Source organism: Solea solea, chromosome 11 (assembly GCF_958295425.1).
Source record: "Solea solea chromosome 11, fSolSol10.1, whole genome shotgun sequence".
Classification (NCBI taxonomy): Eukaryota; Metazoa; Chordata; class Actinopteri; order Pleuronectiformes; family Soleidae; genus Solea; species Solea solea.
This window is the reverse complement of record NC_081144.1, coordinates 14,083,716-14,105,765: the sequence shown is the minus strand read 5'-3', so window position 1 is coordinate 14,105,765 and position 22,050 is coordinate 14,083,716. Positions and strand designations below refer to the sequence as shown.

The 22,050-nt window shown below is 39.4% G+C and overlaps 1 protein-coding gene across 2 annotated transcripts; it reads right to left on the bottom strand.

Annotated features, from left to right (window-relative positions):
* Window positions 1-203: 203 nt before the first annotated feature.
* ctnnbip1 (catenin, beta interacting protein 1) lies at window positions 204-21,387 on the bottom strand. Of its 2 annotated transcripts, none has more exons than XM_058643516.1 (4): window positions 21,258-21,387; window positions 11,592-11,740; window positions 10,487-10,577; window positions 204-3,125 (listed from the first exon to the last, which is right to left on the bottom strand). In XM_058643516.1, the coding sequence occupies exons 2-4, from the start codon at window positions 11,685-11,687 to the stop codon at window positions 3,067-3,069; spliced, it is 246 nt and encodes an 81-aa protein (XP_058499499.1). In that variant the 5' UTR covers window positions 11,688-11,740; window positions 21,258-21,387; the 3' UTR covers window positions 204-3,066. The 2 variants fall into 2 exon arrangements, with proteins under 2 accessions (XP_058499499.1, XP_058499498.1); XM_058643515.1 differs by having other exon boundaries at window positions 11,592-11,706.
* Between the last annotated feature and the right edge of the window lie 663 nt (window positions 21,388-22,050).

The following is a 22,050-nucleotide window of genomic DNA, read 5'->3' as shown; positions in this document are numbered from 1 at the left end:
CAGCAGAATTCACATTACAACCTGTAAAGTGTAGACCAAGGTTTTTGGTCTGTACAGAAGCAAGAGAATAAGCAAATAAATGGAGATTATTCGATTCTGTGTGAGGCCTAATCCGAGGACAACCAGTGATTATGAATCAGATTATGAAACAGTTTGTCATCTCTAAGCGTCTGTGTTTCAAGAAAAGACGAAGACGTCAGCTGTCACTGTTTAAAAGTTTTTTAATGGTTCAGTTGGTATAGGATTTGGAAGCATTAAGTCAAGACAAGGTCAGCAGCAATACAAAACAAAACCAACGAATCAATGAGAGGAAAATAAAATACAAATGCAAAAAAAAAACAAAAAACTAAAAAAATTATAATAAAAAAGGACAATTGGGCAACATCAGGTTATCACAGTAAAAACATACATCGACATCAGCATGCTGAAAATAAAAAGACACAGACACACGTACAGCACACACACACACACACACACACACACACACACGCACACACACGCTCACACACACACACTCCTTGAACAAAGGCTGTAGAACAACCCTGATAGGTAAAATGTACAGTAAGACACATTTTTTTTAGAGAAAACAAAGAAACAATGCATAGACAAATAAAGAATGCTTCAAAATAAAAGTAAACATTAAGACAAATTTCTTTGCCGTATGCGGAGAGTTTGACGGATCTGTGAGCCGCTTACATCTCAGTAAACGCTCAAACAGACGTTATTGCCGTCACGATAACCGAAAACTTTTTTTACTGAAAGTTTTTTTTTGTTTTTGTTTTTTTTAAAGAGCTAGTAGCTTCCACAAATGTCAAGAATGTCTAAACAATGGTCATGGGGTCAAGTCTGCAAAGATCCTTGTCTCCACATGAATGCACGTTATAAACCACGACATGCTTGGATTTACAATTATTTTAAGTTATACAAGTTAACAAACTGTACTTAAACACATTAAATATTGAGCATGTCACTAGAAAGAAAAAAGAAAATATTGACTGTTAACAAATTTCCATTTGAGATTTTCCAGTTGAGTAAATGAAAAAAGAAGATTGGGTTTTGTTTTTTTTTTTTAAATCAGGAAGGAATAAAAACATGGTTACGGAGATTCCTTTATCAATAAACCAAACACAATCTCTGTGCTAAATATCAAAATGTATTTTTTGCAAATATCCCATTGATAATAGTGCAAGAGATACAGTACAGTCAGCATTAGCACACAGTTCTTATGTTTGGCTTCATGTGTTTCAGCTAAAGATAGTTATAAATTAGAGTTTGTGTGATTTTAGTGTGAACAAAAGAGCCACTGCCGATGATGATAATAATAATAATAATAATAATAATGATAACGTTATACTTCAACTATCTACTGGTTCTCCGGCTTTAATGATGTGTTGGAGGAACAGGGAGTCAATTCAGAAAACAATAAATAACAACTACTACTTGTCTCTTATCAGTTTTCTTAATCAATATGTTAATTTTTATCTTACAGATAAAAAAAAACAAGAAAAAGTACAATTGGCACAATCAAATCATTATTGTATTTCCCAACTATCTGTACATTAATTAAAAAAAAGAAAAAAAAAAAAAGGGTTTTTACAAGTCACAATAACCCAAAACAAAACTAGTATTTGTTTGGGGAGAACGTGTACACCTGTGTTTTAATATTACGCCTGCTAGTGTCTTTCATTCTTAAAGCTCTCCTTTATTAGAAAAGCATTGCTGCACCTGCAACAGCCTCTGGTTAAAACTTAAGCAGCAGGAGAACGAGCGGAGGCCTCATTTATAAAACTCAAATACATATATCCTCGTGTTAACCCAGGAAATCCAATTGAGCGCGTCAAAAGCCACAGCATGGGAGCCCCGTTAACCGCCATAATAAAACACAGACGATTAAAGACGGACCCGATGTGAGCGTTAATACAAACAGCGTTAAGTACAGAGGAAGAGAGGAGAAGAATCATGAGTGTTGTTTGTGATTTGGTGAGAGAAACTCGGCCGTGTTGTTAGAGCGGTGCGCAGCGTGAGATCGGAGACAAATTATTCTCCGACACAAAAGAGGCGTTCAAGTGTGTCTGGCTTATACAAATAACGCAAACTAACAATGTACTGGATTAATACTGGAAAACTAAGTGTGTCACTTTATGAGTTGTACCCAAACTGTTCAAAACAAATGTAAAGCACTATGATGATGTCTACATGCAGCTGAAAGGACACTTATTTTGTTATTTTACTACAGCATCGCCCACTTTTGTGAGACCAATCCAATTATAAACCGAAGATCAGCTCACAAGTACAACACTGTCCTGAAACAGGGGTCATAAAAAGTGAGGTGTTTTATCTTCAGGCTGTTGCGCGAATGCATCTTTCACGCTTCTTTTATACGCACACAAAATGTTTATAAATGAGGCCTCTGGTACGACACATTACTAAAGCCTTTATAACAAAACAGCTAAATCAAAAACGTATCCCGCCGCGTTAGGGTGAGCAGAAATTATTAAAATCTCTCCCCTAACGTGACCACGATCTTCACACCTGCTGCTCGACCCAACACTAACCTTCTCTTTGCTTCATTCGGCTGCTAACTGGTCAGTTCCTCCAGTGACCACAGCAGATAAAACGTGTAACACTGCCTAGAGTCTCCACACAGACAAGATAGTACGAAAAAAAACCAAAAAAAAAAAAACCTCTCCCTCCGACCAGAATAAAAAAAGACTACATTTGATATTCAATCACACACACAATCCATGAGTGTTTTTACTGACTGCCAAAGCTTCAACCCCACAGTGACCCACTTGAGTGCATCTCAGGTAAAACGGTGTGCCAGTGTGTGTGAGGAGGAGCCGGGGGCGGAAAAGGCTGAGGGAGAGCGAGGCAGCCACCTCCTGTTGTGTCTCTTCCCCTCCTCTTCTGTCCCGTCGCTGGGCTCCTCCTCTCCTGAGCTCGTCAGTGTCGTGTCGGTGGAGTTTGGGTTGTTGTGGATCACATGCTGGGTAGGGCGTGGGGGGTGGGGATGGGGTGCGGGGGAGACAGGATGGGACACTGTGGCAGGATGGGGGAGGTCCAGGGTCACTGTCGCCGATCCTCTGTCTCTGATCGTGAGAACGCCATCACCACGTCCTCAGCACCTACAGCACGCAACAGCAAACGATCACTATGAAGTTCTCTAAATCAATTTCTTTTTGCTCGTTTAAAACTGCATACATTTTTCTAGTATTTTCTGGATGTGTTCCATTAAAGAGTTAAAGAGAATAATTATACTGTTTGCTGCTAAAACAAATGTAATGGTGGCCTGAGTCCACAGATGTCTTTTGTTCCCTCTAGGCATCATCTGTGACTGAAATGAAGTAATCAGCTGTATTAAGCTTTTTTCTCTGTGACAATGTGATCTCTGATGTTCAGGGACAACAAAACCCCCCAAAACACTTGTTTTTATCATTTGGCATAAGAAGATGAGTCCCTCTTAGAAAAGGACTAGGGCAATTGGACTGGGTTATTAAAAAAAACCCAGATACTTCAACTATTTTGATATTCAATTAATCGGTTTGTATGCTAAAACCATAATTAAAAGGAACATTCTGATTTTTCACAAAAAGACATTTGAGAACATCGTCTCATGTTCATCTCATCATCTCTTTGGGGAAACACTGATCAACATTAGTTAGTTGTAGCCCAAAAGTTGTTCATTGTTGCACAGACAGTGCGCTGTGAAGAATAAATGATCATTTCTACACTGACCATGGTCTTATTAACTTTGCCACAACATTCCGGCACAAACGGGACACGGACCATCCTACTATAGCACTTTAAAATCTCATGTTCACCTGCTGTGAAAAGCCACTGGTGACAGCGGTGACAGATACCGTAGAACGTTGAATATTCTGCTGACAGATTCTACTACTCTGCCATGATGACACTTGTATTTGTAACTTCAATCCTGTTCAATCCCATCTGCTGCTACAGCTTTGACACACGGTCAATTCCTTTCCTTTGGTGACTCTTTGACTTTTAGCAATTTAACTCCAACAAAGATAATTACAGCATCACCCTATTTAAGTCAACAGACGGATTGTGTCCATTACACAATAATACTTTATTAGTCAGCTGGTAATCTTTCATTTGTCTGTTGCCACCTCTAATTTATCTAGTTGTTGAGGTCTGCTGCCCACCACTGATGAAATATCTTTCTCTGATAAATGATGGAAAATAAAATTGCACCAACTTCTTTCAATGATTAATGTGTTCAATAGTTCTTTATATAATTTAAAATTTTCTGGCAAAAAATCTTCCTAGTGTGAGCAATTAAAATCTGTGTTGAAAACCTTGTGTAAAAGATGAGACTGAAGCAGGAAATGATTATACACCTTCTTGCATCACTGTATTTGGCAGCCTGGTAAAATACATTAGTTTCTTGGCAACCAACACTCTGACAATTGTGAAAACACGACTGAAAGCACAATGAAAACTGCAACATCACCATGCAGAACAGTCACGCACCGGACAGACAAAGCAAATATAAATAACCGGGACTATAAAGTCCATTCAAGAACATTTGTAGGCTGCTCAAATTCTTAACTGATGTAAGGGAGCTGTTGTCAACAGATACAGACAGAAATATCACTAACACCAAGTTCCACACCTTTGCACATGGTGGAGAAGAATTCCTGTTGGCACCTCACACTCGTTTGCTATAAAAAGGCTTTCTTCACTGCAGCCATCAAGTGCTTGTTAGATTTAAACATTGCAGGGATATGAAAGTAGGCCAGCGACTGTGAGCTTTCTCTGTGTATCTGGCACAAAGTGGACCATCGACATCAGACGGCACAGACCCTCAAACAGTGAATGTTTGTGTCTTTATTTATAGATTCAGGGGAGGTGCACTTTAAAATTAAAATTAACTCATCTTCACAGTTCATCCCTTACCATGAAAGCAGTCTGGCCAACCAGATGAGGTTATGGGAAAGATTAGCGAACAGGGGAAAAAGCAGCAGCAAGAGACAAAAACTAGAAAAAGATGATGAGAAAATACTGGTTGTTGGACTTCAATTAATATAAATGTCATATGCTTGGAGACAGCATGTAGTGATAATGATGCCTGAATAAGAGACAATTATGTGACATCACACAAAAGAAAACTCAGCCCGATTTACTCTCAGCTCAGCTTTGGTTTTGACAGTGGACCTTAAAATGACACCCTTTATCACAATAAACATCACTCTGAATGATGATGTTATTGTAAGACGGCCTTCACCCTTGGGCACTGGAAAGTTAAGTTAATACGAAATACACATCTTGAGCTGCAGGACGAGCGGAATCACTCTCAAAATACACACACACACACACACACCGAGTCATGAGGAAGACTGAGCTATATCTGTTTGACTTGAATGAGTCAATTGAGAGTCATGTTCAGACCTCACCCTGCCACAAACACACACACACAAGCTCTAGCCAAACATGATGGAAACGTTAAGTCCCGCAAAGCTGTTGCTTAGCAACAGATAAAAATCAGAGGGCATCACAGGATGGCAGTCTGCTCCTGCTGCTGCTAATGCTGCTGCTGCTGCTGCTTATGAGCAAGCAGCTTTTGGTGTGTTTCAGCGCAGCTCAGCGCCTGGATTTTCTCCAGCCCTTCCCTTGACTGTTTACTGATCCCCTCCTCACCCCGCACAAGAGATTACATAAACAACAAACAAACAACAACAACAACAACCTAAGACCCATCACCTAGAGCATAACAAAGAAGAGAGAGAGAGTGAGAGAGAGCGCATAACTATGATCAACACAAATGACTGTTGTCTGACACGTTCATATGTCAGAAAACCAAACTACAACCAAAAAAAAACAAACCAAACAGTATACGTATTAAATGAATCACTTCACTTCAACATGAGAGACCATGAATCGATATTTGGTTAAAAAATGGGAGCATAAAAGATTACACACATCAACAAAACCCTCTCGGGAAAGAAAAGCTGTGAATGAACCCAAGGGGAGTTTGTACTGAAATTAAAAAAGGCACCATGCTATGAGCCTTGATACAGCCATATGACTCCAGTGTTGCAGTGATGAAGCGCTTAGTTATTAGTCAGAGCAGCAACAGTGTCTGAGGTCACAATCTCAGCAAGGTCAGCTAAAGCTCCACCCACAGCAGGGGCGGGGTAAGAAGCAAGCCACGCAGCAGGGAGGTGAGTGGTCCAGCTCAACATGTTGACATAAACAAACACAGTGGGTGTATTCTAATACACTTGATCCCCAATATATGCTATTTCAGGGTAATGGCTACAGACAGTAACAACGAGGACAGCAACTTATTCAAATGCAACGTCCCTACCGATCTATTTCATTTAAATCAAGATTAACTTAAATTCTAATAACCAATGTATGTCTGCATGATTGTAATCTTGATGATATTTTTCACCGTTATTCCGACCAGCTCTTAAAAAAGGAGCTCATATACACTATCTCAGTAGACCTCTGTCCACTGGATGCAGGAAAGGCAACATTTTTACCATATTATGACAATATAAAGACAACTTTATAAGATGTAACAAGCTTTGACATTACTTTTAAGTAACAGCAAGTCACTTTCAGTGTCATTTTTCTAGTCTAAATGAGCCCTTTAAATGGTCTTAATTAATCTCACATTTTACAAGCCATACCCAAAGGGTTTATGATGCAGCAGATTTTACTAAGCAGGCCCAGAATGCAAAATCAGAATATGGAGAAGCCGCAGTCTGAAAGGAAATGATGGCTGATTCAGCACATCCATACTGGAGACAAAGTGTTCCAAAACGTTTCCACGTTTCCAGAACATTCATCTATAGACACATTTGAGATAGAGAGGAGAAAATTGTGCCTCTGTGTTTCGGAGGGTCGAGCTCGGTAGACGTGGTGGTTCATAAATCTGAGAGCCTGGCTCTGAATCATGCTGCAGTGAGAAGCAGGACAAAGTATGAATCGATACCACACTGCTCCCTACTCTGTGTCACTGTGCTCTCGGTTCTAAGGGGCGGCTTTTACGACTGCACGATTGCTGGGCCTGTTTCCTACGAAAAAAGAACAAGATTTTGTATTGATTACACAGAGCTGGAGTAATATTTGAAAGGAGAGAGGCCATATTTCTGTAAGAAGAGAAGAGCCTGGCAGAGAGAGATTAGAATATCACACTCTGGCTGTGTAATTAGCACTCCAGCTTGTCTCCAGGCCCCCTAATGACACCTGCTCCAATCTACTGACGCAGTGCTTCGCAACAACACCATAGCCCACAGGGAAGCGCTGCTTTCCTGGGACTCCTCATCTCTCCTCTTTTGTTACGGCCCTCAGACGTTTTTCACTTGGAGGAGTGAACTTCCTTCGTCAAATCAGACAGGCAAACAAGCCCAGCGACTGCTGCCATTATGTGTGGCTCTGACAAACTGTATTGTATGACGTGACATGATGTCAGTTATAGAAAACTCAGAATAGCAGACAAAAGTAATATATTCTACACAAAAAAAAAAGAAAACTAACTGCACTGGAGTGACAGTTATTATTCAGACTTTCCCAAAAATGGAGCAAGTTGGACTGAAACAAAGACACGGAAGAAATGCGTAATGAGCTGACATTTCATTTCCAATAATAATCAGTGTTTAAACTGAGCCTGTTGAGTCCTGCTTGCCGAACATCATCTGCTCCTCTGGGACGCCACATTTGAGCTACATCAAGGTTATCGTGCAGAAAAGCAGCACAGAAAATAAATAAATAAATAAATAACGTGAAAGAAAATATCCACAGTTACAGAGAAGGAAATCACTCTATGGCCTGATTTGAATTGCTAAACAAAATTCTGTATTTGCATGTTTTATAATCAGCCAATTAAAACTGATCCGAAATGCAAATTCAGTGAACTATAAACTTAAAAGAAATAGGAGTGGGGCTCCCTCGAGCTAGTTTTATCTTATTTCTTATAAGAAAACAACTGAATAACATTTCAGCAGAGCAGGAACAATATTTCTGGATGGATTTGACTTCAACCCTGGCAGAAATTGTTGAAATTGAAACAGCAAAGACGCCACCCATCTGTCACACTGCCTTTTGTGTATTATTTTGCTTTTGACATAAGAGTAGTCTATACCTGCTTGTCTCTCCACTATGTCACTGTTCCCTTAATTCTCTCTGGGTAGCTACCATTCGATTGTGGATGTCATATCTAACCAATAACACGATCTCTCCAGAGAGAGCCTTCAAAGTGACTGGTATCCATGCTACTTTGAACTACGCTCAGTTTCCTAGTGCCGACGTGGACAACGTGGCTGAACATTAGGGATAAGTTGATATGACTCAGTATTGAACTGATAATGAAAATCTGATGTCCAAAAAAAGAAAATAAAGTCATGAATGTTCATGGATGCTTCTCTAAACACAGCAACGTCATTTTAACGGAGTCATGTTAGGGTCTACTTCCATCAGCTTTATGGGAGCAAAATATTATTTATGGCATCAGCACAACTGTGTTGTTAAGAGCTTAGTGGTTTTAAATATGTAATACAAGTGATACAGTCATTTTAGACCATTTATGAACATATGAAGCTGATAACAACACATTTGTGCCGAGTCACTTAATAATTCTCCAACTGTGGAACAAATATTGTTCTGCCAAATAGAAGAAATAAACAGCCCAAACATGACTCGACTCAAATGCTTTTGCTGATTTGTATTTACATTGTTGTATTTTTTTGTTTGTCGATATCCGATCCATTGATTTTGACCAGTATTGGACTGATACCAATACCGATTCCCATCGCTATACTCAAGGCTGGAAATTGCACTGCAAAAAATAAATAACTTTGTCCAAATTTACTGATATTTAATACTGAAATGACAAAGCGTTTAATTTTGTGATAAAATAATAAAAGACCAAAAATCATTTCAATACTTATTATATTTATATTTTTTAATATATTTGCACTATTGTTTGAAATTACATTTTAAAACACAAAACATTGACACAAATCACAAAGTCCAAATGAGATCAAATATTGGACTTCCTTCTTCATGTATGCAAGTATTTATTCACCATGTCAAAGAATCCTAATTGTGCTGATGCTTACAGACTGACGTCCTTCAGTCAGCATTGCATATTTAGAAGGTCTAAACTCCAAACCTCCAAAATACCCAACCACATGACTAGACAAGGTGCAGAACACAAATAATTCATTGCCACACCAGGGTGGAGGCAGGCTCCCAGATGATGCTAAATGTGTCTGTTTTTGTGATGTATAATGCATAGTTGGAGCACCTTTCACCAGTCATTCCATCCATAATTAATGAGAACTTTCCTGGCAGTATTGACACAGCAAAGACACAGAGTTCTGTATCTACTAATAGACATGGAGAAGCACAGACTGTGGATTAGTCTGCACTGAAAACATACTCCATAAATGTATCTTTAAAAACAAACCAAATTGTCTAAGAGGAGCTGCTGTCCACCTGACAGCAGTGCTATACATGCAAGCATACATGATAATAATAAATCATGTATGCTTTTATAAATGACACACTGCTTTTTGCAGAACGGGCTGAATTTAAACAGACAAGGTCAATGTGTCTGTTATGTAATATATTAGATATTAATTTAATGCAGAAAACAACACATTTATTTTTTATATTCAAAGAAGTGTGTCTATCTTCATCACAGGTTAAGGACACAGACAAGGAGACGCAACACCAACATTAAAAGTGTTTCAGATAATTATTCAGACTTAAAGCTGGGTTTGCAGAGCGCACAGAAAGGCCTCATGAGTCACATCCATGCTTGGACTAAGCCTGCAGAGCAGTTTATGTTTTTGAACCAACATCATATATTAGAATATGCTTCCACTCCACGGGCTACTGCAGTGACTCCACACACACTATTATTCTAGCACCCCCTTGTGGTTTGAACTCATGAAAAATTAAGGAGCTAAAAACAGCTCAACGGCGCTCCCCAGTGTCCTAAAGAAATATGACCCCATATGCAAGGTGAATATCAAGCAAACAACAGCATACAAGAATAGAGATTTGCTTTACTAAATGAACAATACAGCATTTGAATTGTGGTTCTCTATTTGGGCCACTTGTGTGAAGCAGTAGTGATACTGGCAATTCACTCATGCGGAAGATGAGTCACTTGTTTCCAGTCAGCCACACTAATGTTTGCTGTATGAGTAATTTTACAGTGCTGGTGGGCCGCTGGATCAACCTCTGCGCTCAGTCAGGGAATCCGATAGGCCAGCTGGGGAACGGATTCTAAAGGAGCAATTGTGTGTGGAGGGATTTTCCCTCATAGCTCGAAACCAACTCAACAACGTGTGAGGGTGGTGTTTGTAGACGAACAGTGTTTTAAATGGCATTTATTTTTAACCGACTGTCATTATCACCATCTATTCGTGCACTTTTTAAACCAAAAGTATAACATTTAAAACCAAAAGTGTGTGTGTGTGTGTGTGTGTGTGTCTCACAACATTACCCTGATCTATGTTGTGCTGTGGTAGCTGGCTCATCTGACTGTGGACCACACCTGCATAATTTCGGAGAAAAGCCTCTTCACTCGGCGTGAGCTGAAGAACAGCAAACAAAGAAAAAGTGTTACAACACAAACCTCTGTGTGTGTGTGTGTGTGTGTGTGTGTGTGTGTGTGTGTGTGTGTGTGTGTGTGTGTGTGTGTATATGTATATGTACATATATATATACACACACACACACACACATACATATACTTACATATGTACTTGATCCGATAATTCAGCAGTTGGGCTTTTGAAATACTATAATAGACTGAATTTGACAGTTTTGGTGACTTACGCTGGTCAGAAGTGGACCCAAGTTGTTACCCTGAACAACCAAAGTTAAACCTGAAGTTGCTCTGATAACATTAAATCCTCCTTTTGTATAACAGGCACCAGCTTTGCTGATCTCGTTTACAAACACACGCCATAATATTTAGTACATTCTTAAAACCTTTTGGCTTCTCCTTGTGACTCTCCATGTTCAAGCCTACTTCAGCGTTAAATTGGCTTATCTTATTAAAACGGTTTAATGGAGGACATATTTGTTTTTTATGTCAACTTGCTTGTGCAGCCTCATAACCCCTTTACCTGCAGTCAGGTTTTTGTCCTCCAGAGGCAGCAAAAACAGCCCACCTCCTCCCCACTGTCAAAGAGCCATTTAGACAAGAATTCCCATCACTACCTGAGCTGAATAGAAAACACATCTGTGGGGCTGCTGCATGCTCTGCCTAGATGCATGGAGATGTTTGCTGAATGATGTTGGATACAACATTGGGTGTATGAAAATCTGTTTTCAGACAACCAGGAGGCTCATTCTCAATGTGCTGAAGGGCTACAAAAAACATTAAGAATGCATTTAATTTTTCAACAGAGGGGATTAGCTACTCGAAAACATGAAACATCTAGAATAAAGGTGTGATAATGTGAAGTTCTTAATCTGAATGTCTCTGTGATCTTCTGTAAACACCCTTTGTACAATTAACACATTCTGACACAATAGCTTCAAAGTGAACAATTGTGATCAGATGTATCTTTAAATATAGGAGAAAAAAATGCCATACTTACATTTGATCCCATTTTCTTAAGCATGAGCAGGACCCGCACTTTCTGTTGGACGTACATGTCTTCAGGAGACTTCCCCGGGGCCTCCTCTCGATTCATCCCCCCTGCTCCTGTGGCTCTGGACACACAAATAAATCCAGATTACAAAAGACCTGTGAAAAATCACACACAATGTTGTTCACATACCTGTTAAAATAATAGAGTGATACTCTATATTGTTCAATAGTCACACTTGCAGCCTTGAAAAGTGATAGCTATGGCAACTGCACAGTGATCTAACAACAGAACAAAAGGTAGACTGATTAGTCAGTCGGGTCACTTTTGAATCTCCATCAGGCAATCAACATTTATTGGCTGATTATTACTTATTTATGCCAGTTGACACATTGTTGTTCTCAAACTCGATAGGTTTAAGTCACTAAATGTTTTTTTTCTACCCATTTGATGAAGTATATTTTTTTGATTTATTGTATTTTATACTTAGTTTATAGATGCAATATTTTTTTGAGGGAAAAAATAAAATTAATTAACAATTGCCCAAATTTCCAAAGATTAGCACTGGTTTCAGCCATAGAAATGCCCATACCTGTTAACCTCTAAAACACAACTTCTTAAAACATCCTTTTTGGTGCTCTTCAGAAGGTACAGGGTTAATACTCAAAAAGTCTGCAGCACTGAACTAACAACCCCTGGAGAATTACTGTAACAACATAAAAGACTGACTGCATTTAAATTATTAAGTGTTTTTCAAATCAGACTTCTCACATGCAGAAAATCAGGGTGGAAATATATACGTTGCTAATATAAAGCAAAATACTATACAGTAGATGATGCATAAAGCAATAAGCTTTACGTTCATATTATCCTAACAGTGATCACATTAGATATAGAAGTCATTGGCCTTGGGAGTAACAGTGCAGTTTTGGCACTTCACAGCATGAACGCCTCTCATGCATATTGTATGACGTTTTTCACACAGATCTTGCCACTGCCTGCTCCTTCCATCTCTTATTCTCCATCTAACTAATGACCTATTTTCTCTGTCACTCCACAGAGATGTGAAATACAGGCAGAAGGGGAGGAAAAAAGGGGAAGGAGTGAAGGCAGATGATAAAAGAAGCTGCCAAAGCTAATGCGGCTGACGGAAAAGGGATAGGTTCCACTGTGATAGCACACACACATCAAGGTTGGTTGCTGTCGCATCAGATCTCTGTAATAACCCACCAACAAGATGAAGCATACAGCACGGCTTGATTTACATACAGCCTAAACCTTCTAACTGAAAAGGCGATGCAGCAGGAATAATTCACAGACAAAACTAAATAAAACATTTAAATGAAAAATCTGGATTTGAAAAAAAAAAAAAAAAAAAAATAGAATAGAGAATATTGCAAGCCAGGATTTGTTTTCCCCTCAGAATCTTTTATAACGCCGCAGCGACTATGATAGTTCTAGCAATTTATTTTGGCCTCTTATCTATACAAAGGACCACTAATGCATGTTGACAGGCTGTTTGATGTGGGGTTATATTTAATTGAGGAGCTGGCTTGTCGCCCCCCCCCTTCCTAGAGCCCAGGGGTGGAGGATGAATGAGGAACCATTGGCTATTGGCTGGCATTTGGGTTCCACTGTGAGCATGTGGACTCGTCCAGATCAGAGCAGCTGGACAACATGCTTCTGGCTTCAGTTTTCAAAAGTATTACACCCTTTGGTGGCCAATTTCTGCAAAACTAACATGTGACATTGTCCTCTTGTCTGTTCAGTGACAAATTGCAGCAGACAATGTATAAGAGGCAGATGCAAATATTATTTACTGCAAGCTACCTAACATTGGACAATCGTTTAATTGCAGAACGGCTTAAGATTCAATGAGAGACACGTGAAAAGATGGTGTCAGTTCAGTAGCTGAGTGGACCCTCAGGGCACTGGGGTGGTGGAGGTAGAGCTGCATGTATGTGTTAGAGTGGGGGTAGTGATGGAGTATGGATGTTGGTAGAATATAGGGGGGGAGTGGCGGTGGCTTCAGTCAGCTGCAGTGACACGTTTGATCATGTCTACAAGCTCCACACTTCAGACAAATGGGGAGACCTGAGACTGCAGGCACACAGACCAGCCAGAGAGAGGACACATACAATATGAAGAATGAAAGAAACAAGATGGGAATAAATCATTATGTACGAGGGGATGAAAAGTAGAAACAACCAATTTTTGGGTCCGATACAGATACTGATATCACAAACTTGAGCTGCCGATACCGATATCAGTATGATACAGCCATTTTACACATTTCTGCCATTTCACATATTTTCAAAGACATAATGCTCAAACTGTATGTATTATTCTCCCAAAATGAGGAAAAAAACAGCCCACAACATGACCCAGCTAAAATGCAGTTGCCAATATTTATTGACACATACAGCCTGTGTATATTGATGCATGCGAAAAATAGGATTTCTTTGGATTGTATTGGATTTTATATTTTTATCCGTCCGATATCTGATCCAGTGATCTTGACCAATATCATCCCTAAACTAAAGAAAAGGATTCTCTAATTGCCAAAATGTTTAGTTCTGTCTCGAGATTTTTGAACACAAGATACTGCAACAAAATAAATATGGATGAATTGATAAATTAAGGCATATTTAGAGACTTGACATCTTAAACATTTTCATATCTTCTCTACACAAAAGGTTAATACATCATCTGTTTATAATTAGGTCTATTGGTTGCATCATTAACAACTCTAAGATATTTGCCTTTGAACTGGCCATATATAGCATAATCTATGGTGTGGCTATTTTTTAAGTCTATTTTTATTTCATCCCTCTTTCATATCCATATCTGCTAATAGAACTTTAAACACAGTACATATAATTCCATTGGGACACTCTCTGTAGGAAGTTGAAACACTGTGGAATTGTAAATGTGACTGATCAGTCTGTTGTTGTGACAGGTTTGTACCCAACCTAAAAAAAATAATTCAGCAAAAAGAGTCAGATCGCATTAATCCTTTTGTAGCGTTCGCCTTGTCTCCTTCAGAAGGGGCAGAAATGCTCATTTGTAGATGATACTATTTCAGGCAGCAGCGGCAGAAGTGGAATGATGATAGTTCTGCCACTCAGTGAATTGGATAACACGTATAATATGTATTTAGCATTGTGCACAGAATTATGTAACAGGCAATTTAATCTGTGCACTCCAATTGAACCATCTTGCTTTCCAGCCATCCTTACAATTTCAGCAATGCTCTAGACAGTAGGTGGCTGGTGTTTAATGCCTCACTGCTCCAGAGTTAAACCCTTTAAGAAATCCCTTCGAGGTATCAGTGCTGGATTACATTTCAAACATTCAATCAATTTGATACATATGAAGAATGTCCCATCTGTCCTCATTGTCAGATGTTCCATTTGTCATCATAAAAATAATAATTTCATTAATTATTATAAATTCATGTTGACTATTTTTAATTAATAACTGCTTCATTGTTCTTTTTCTGTGTCATACAATAGTGACAGAAATCACAATGTCCCCGGCAAAATATCCCAACGTCCATTACTGTCAAGGTGTCATCTTTAATTTAGGGTCCAATCAAACTGTAAAACTCAAAGATAAAACATTTTAATCCAAGTTAAAAATGTATATTACAGATTAGGATCTGAAAGGATCTGGTTTGGATTTTTGCTTATTATGCAGATTACTTTTGTACTGCCTCATTCCTCAATGAAGTGACAAATTATATTACATCTTTATTAGATGTTTCACAGCGATATACATATTAGAAAAAGAACAAAAGCATCTACAATTATTGCAGACATAAAAGATGTGTCAAGAAATTACAAGGACAACTTTCTGGTAAAAACCTATTTACTGGGTGATTTTAGGGGTCAAACGGTTCATTAAAAAAATCCGTCCCGTTGGTACGCTTGTCACAGGTTCAGGACATGTGTGTACCGTTTGGTTTATGACGCGCAACGTAGCGTAAGCCTTGTGCCAGTAACTCAGTGAAGTTTTTTTTCCCATTTGCTACGAGGAGGCGTGTACTGTTAAGGTCAGTTGCAAAAATGTCAAGAGAAGACAGGAGCCCCAGAGTTGGAGGATGCTCTAGCATCATTGTTTCGTGCAGCAAACCTGGGTTTATTCTGATGTACACACATATTTTGTGGTATCATGACATAGATCCTCTCTGCCTCCTTTGTGCATGCCTGATGTTAGGTTCTAGAGGCAGGCTGGCTCATCACTAATCCCTCAGAGGATGCTCAGCCTCCTCCACACACATGTGGCTAATGTTCCAGACATAATCAAAGGCCTCCTTTAATTGATCTAAGCCTAATCCCCCCCCATGACGTTGGGATGAACTGAGGCATCAAGTCGCTGTCCTTCTTGGCAGTTGAGTGAAACAAATATCATTGACCCTGCGCTTAGAAAACTTAATGAAACAGAAAAGGACACAAGGGCAAGCTTCCCTGTAACACCATGGCAGCAGTGGGAGACAATATTTGATATGGAACTAAATCACTTTGGAGCTGCAACGATGATTAATAAAATAAGTGGTTTTTGCATGAGCATGATAAGTGGTGATTAAAGCTTCCCTACGTCCATGGTGGCATCTTAAAATGTCTTTTTTTTCCAACAGTCTCAAAATCCAAAGATAATCTGTTTAAGATGTTTTTGACAAGAAAGCACTAAATCATCTCATCAACAAAGCTGTAACCTGATTATTTTTGGAATTGTTTTTACTATTTTTTAGCCAGACACATTATTGAAACTATTAATACTTTTTAATCTTACTGATTATTTTCCTAGCTAATTAATTAATAGGATCATTATTTCAGCTACACACTAAATTATTTTGTGTTTGTTTGGATTACATTACTAGACTTGTCAGACATGGGAAGTGAAACAAAGGAGTTTCTGTTATTTATTTAAGCAAAAAATGTTTCTTCAGCTAAAATGAAGAGACGTCATGACTCGAAGACAATTATAGTGACTTAGAGTAACTGGTCAGATTTTTACAATGATAACTTTAAACTTCATTCAGATAATTTCTAAAAAAATTTTTTTAAAGACACTACATACAGTGTTTACATACATACAACCATACATACATAGAGGTTTTCTCACTCAATCTATTCCAGCGTCTTTCCACAGTACAAAGACATGCAGGTTAGGTAAAGTAGTCAGCATGTTTCCATGTTTCCACAGTTAAGTAGCTTGACTATACAGTTCAGTTGGACCACGGTCCAAGCATACAAGCACTAGTGAGGAATCAATTTACTGAATGACCTATTGAATCACCATGTTTTTTGTGGCTGTTGTTTTATTCTTCTGGGTTTCAGTGTCTTATATTATTTCAGCATTTAAGCTGCAGGTTGGAAACTATGGCACGTGCAGATTCTGACTGAACATATGCTGTAATAATTCAACTCCCTATCGCATTATCTTGGTGTGTTAGTCTGACATTGAGAAAGGACTAATATATTCACCTAACTTGTCCAGGTTGTATCCCACTTCTCAAATGAAGTCAGCTGGGATTGGCAGATGTGCAGAAATGCTCCTCTCCATTTCAGCAGAATGACTGGGTCAAACAGCAATCAAGCGCCTGCTGCCAGGAATTACAGAATGCAATGTGATATGCCCTCACATTTGCTGAGGGCCATGAAGGGCAGGGACAGTACACCAGCCTAATCACACATTGCCTGTTCCACTTGAGGTTATGACTGGCTATGGCTGACGACATGATGCACAACATTTGATTGTTTTACAAATCAAATACTTCCAGGAAGCAGAAACAGGAAACAGTCCTCAATCTTAACTGATGGACAGAGTTCAACTTCACACATATGCCTGAACTCTAGGAGGTTGACAGCCGCTGCATAGAAGAAAAACTGAGAAGGAAACATAACTTGAATTCAATCATGAGCTGCTCCAGCATCCCAAGCAAATGTGTGAGAAACTCAAGTAGGCTGCAATCCTGGTGCGGCTGCCAGCTGAGCTGTCGACAACCTGGCCTGGGTGTGTAGAGCAGCTGTGTCACTGCAGGTACAACCAGACATGCATGCACACACACTACTAATGAGTAATAAGTAATGAATAATAAGTACTCAGTAAGTGAAAAATATAAATGTGTTTAAAAAGGACATTTGACACTTGCTTGTATCATAACTGTGAGTGATACATTTCTGCCAATCAAACCTCATTTCAAACCACTTTGACCCTATACAATGTAAACATTCAAAGCTGCAGACTCATTATGAAAACTACCTGACCAGCCTTAACCACACTTGACCAGCCTTAACCAACCCTCTGGGTTGAGGGAGCATGGGGTCCAGCCAGACAAGCAAACACTACAGGACAGAAAGACTCTTAGAGGCTTAGATTTACTGGATGACTGCATGCTGCCTTTGTGTCGAGCAATCTCCCCACATGTACAGTGCCTACAACAGTAGCTATAGTAATTGGGGACAAACATGATGAAGTGGATTGGCAAAACATGACTGATAAGTAGGTCATGTCTTGTTGTCACCATGTGAGGCATGAACTCAAATAATCCTGTGTATCTATACACAGCTGGGTCTATGTGTGTGGTTCAATATTTTAATATTTCTGATAATAAGACTTAAAGAGGGAATTACAGTAAAGTTGACAAGAAAAATTATATGTATATGTAATTATATGTATATATAATTACACACACACACACACACACACGTATAACCAGTGCCACTAGAAAGCTTGAATTTTTTTGCCAATTTTTACAATTCTGCTTGGTAAAAGGAAATACTATCATTAGTATAACTTGTATTTAAATCTGGCTTTTACAACAAGATATAAGTAACATGATTGTGTGGATGTTCCAACAATACGTAATTTGAACATGCAACATAGCATGATTAAATCTAGTCTATGATCTCAGAGCATCTCCACCCGCTCATCTAGGTCTCTCAAAGGAATTGAAACAGAAGCTGCTGCCCTAAGCTGGTCCCTTGGGGTTGCGGCCGCAAAATTTCAAAAAGGCACCATCGAATTGTGAACAGTTACGTGATCTCTGTGCTTGGAACAATACAATGAAAATGCAAATGTGCAGGATACCATGCAAAGGGCTACACACAGGGAAGATGGCCATGCTTCCCTGTGAGTTCAAGTTAAAAGCAGTTTTCTGGTGTCTGGAGGCTTCTGTCAAGTGTGTAAGAAACTAATGGATGATAGCTACTTTCCCATATGAGTGGCAGGACACAGGAGACCACTAATGTGGCCTGGTAAATGTCGAATAGAGGCTGACGGAACATGTGCCAAATGCGGGGCAAGAGGTTGTGTGATGAGGCAGCTCTCCCTACAAAACACTGCTCGTAGGCAGCAGATGATGTCCCATCGATACTCGGGGGTTGAGCAGCTGCTGAAACCCACCTGCCCTCAATGTGTGCAAGTGAATCGAGGAGGGGAGGAAGGCGAGGCCAAGGGTCCAAATCTCTCTCCAAAATCCTGTCAGCTGGGGGAATGTGCGGACTACGAAAGGCTTCACATACTGTGGTTCATGATCATCTCTGCTGGTTGCCAGGAGGGTTCAAGTGTGCTTGCCACCCACTGGTAGCAGGGCTCATCAGTGCCCTGCTGCTGGCTGAGTGCCAGCTTCACCACTCAAAAGAGCTGTCAGCTATCTGACATGTGGGGGAAGCAGACACTGTAAAAGGCTGCATGGCACAATGCAACCATGGGTGGCATGATCCAAAAATAGAAGTTAAATGACAGAATTGTGTGAAAAATCAAACTTTGACACGAAAAACCACCAAAGAGGACACTTGTACAACAGTCCCTGGGGTTGGAGCAGCAATGCAATCCTCTATGCATAATAAGCATTGTCTTGACTTGACTGACTGGTAGGTGTTTTAAGAGAGGAACATATTTTTATAATAATTAATATTAATTTATACATTTTAAAAAATAATGTATAAACCAAATATTAAATACATAAAACCAGTTAAAAAAACCTAAACGTTGCCTGAAAAAAGGATTTTTTTTAAAAGTTAAAGTTCATTGGTTGTATAAGTTATTGACACATTCTCAACACTGAGTTGAGTGAATGTGCTGCCAAGCATGTCTACATTTCTGTGAACCAGCCTGGTACCCATGCATTCTTTGTCACTGATAACATGTTTGTCAGCAGAGATGACAGGAAAAAGATAATGTAACCACTTCACAAAAGGCCCACCTAATATGTACAACTACTTAAGTCTGCAATAACTAAAGAATATGGTTGCTGCTTTATGTCGCAGTTAGACTTTTCAGGTGGAAAATTAAATTAGTTTCAGTCACTTAGATAAATCTAAATAAAGGATTTCAAAACACTGAAGTCACAAAATAACACATATGGACTTACTGATGGAGACAGCAGTGGATTAAAATCCCCTGTGTGCTATAACAGAAATGTGCTGATTTTCCTCAATGGACTTGCAGGAAATGAGTAGTTTACCATCTTCAGCTTTCAGCTGGAAAAGGTTGTCTCACTGCAAGAAATGGCAGCAAACACATTCTTAAGATAGTGTAGACTTAAGCAGACACTGACTTTATTAGATGATCCATTCATTAAGTGGCTACAGTTTTGTTTTCTCTTTTGGGCCCTGTTGGCATCGATGTTGTCAGTGGATCCTGGCCTTGGGCTTTTCCACAGAAACGGCAACGTCATAAATGTTGTGTCAATAGCTAATGCATCCAACCATCCACCTACTACCTCCACATGAGGGTCGCCAGGGCAAACAGAGATTAACAACCACTCACTCTCACACTAAATTTAAACTGCCCAATTAACTGAATGGCCAAGCTGTATTGGGCTGTGGGAGGAAGCCAGAGCAACTACAGAGAACCCATGCGCCCATGGGGGAACAAACTAACTCGGTTACCTTCTTGCTGAGAGGCAACAACACCAGCCACTTCACCACCGTGTAACTCCCTCATACAACCCCGTTTAAAAACCCTTAACAATCCAGTAGAGAGTACTTGGTATTTTTTACGTTAAAAAAAAAGTGTATGTGCTTGCATAAATAAGTAATAATAGGCCGATTTTTTTGAAAAGTCAAAATTCGGCTGATTAATTTCTGCGCGACTGCTTAATTAAATGAGCACTAACGTAGTTGAGATGGACAGTTACTGAGCAATTAACTGGTTTCCTTCACGGATAATCTCTGAGTAAAATACAACATAGAAATACCTGCAGCAACACGAAAAAGATAACGCAGATAACTGAACGGCTCTTGTTTTCATGTTCAAACTGTAGCAGCGCTCGCCTTGCTAGCAAGCAGCGATACTCAAATGCTACCCCTCGACACGGACCTTAAACAATGTCCGCTTCGGGAAAACGCATGGATAATAATCTGCAATAACATGTAAGCCGTCTTCGGTTTAACCTAGACACATTACCCACACTAGTCTCCGTCAAACCCGCGTTACTATTGTCAAAGCAGCCAATGTTTAACAACCGAGCTAGCTCGCTAGCATGCCGGAGACAAAAGCCTGAATGAAGTTCCTATGGGTGCAAAACAGCATCCAGGTACATGAGTGTATCCGCTGCTCAGCCACAGAAGAGTACATGTCGGGAGCGAAACACACAATTTGCACCTAAAATGTTCATGACACTAAACACATCGTCAAGAAAAGAAGACATAAAAGTGAGCTTACCCCTCCTGGTCCAGCTTTTCTTTCTTCTGTGTTCTGTATGAATGGTGTGTTGTTGTAGGAGGGCGTCCTGTTCCGGGGTCACATCCCTCCAGTCGGCACAGCTACGGCGGACTGACTCAACGCAGCTGCAGCCCCGCTGCCTGATCAGTCCCGCCACCGGCCACCAGGGGCGCTATCGGTACAACAAATAGCAATAAATGGACTGAGGAGCAGGCCTGACATCATGACGGAGGGGCTTTTTCTGAGATTAAGATTATGTTTTAAACCAGAGAATATCTTTAAAAAGACTGAGTAACATTGGAGTGCACAAAGAGAAGCATAACTCAAAATGTAAAACATATTTTTATGAAATTGTCTGGAGAGGTAGGTTACAAGGTAGAAATAATCCATATACATATCTAGATTTAGTAGAATTTTATTTTTTTATTATTATTATCTTCACATCAGAATTCAAATTATGGAAAATGATTCCATCACAAGTAGACCAGATATGTTAGCTTTACATAAATAGCAAACTTTTAATTATTATTTTTCACAATGTTATGTTTTGGGCTACTTGAGTGACCTTGGTGGAGGTCTCAAGTTTGTTTATGGAAACAAAGTTTTGTTAAATATGGAATCCACATTTAGTGTATCAATAAATTAAGAGGGGTCTCTTGTAAAACCATTATAAACCTGTCTAATCAGTTGTGTCACAGATAAAATTTGGTTTTATCTATAATTAATTTTTGAATATGAAAAAGGAGAGGAATAAATAATGTGAGAGATGATGCTTACTCTGTAAATACACTGA

What these genes read in the sequence shown, in the direction of transcription:
- ctnnbip1 (XM_058643516.1), bottom strand. Translation starts at nt 11,687, where the DNA reads ATGAATCGAGAGGAGGCCCCGGGGAAGTCTCCTGAAGACATGTACGTC. An exon ending in TTAAGAAAATGGGATCAAAT is followed by an intron (nt 10,578 to 11,591) that starts GTAAGTATGGCA and finishes GCTGTTCTTCAG; the next exon opens with CTCACGCCGAGTGAAGAGGC. An exon ending in ACAGCACAACATAGATCAGG is followed by an intron (nt 3,126 to 10,486) that starts GTAATGTTGTGA and finishes TGCGTGCTGTAG; the next exon opens with GTGCTGAGGACGTGGTGATG.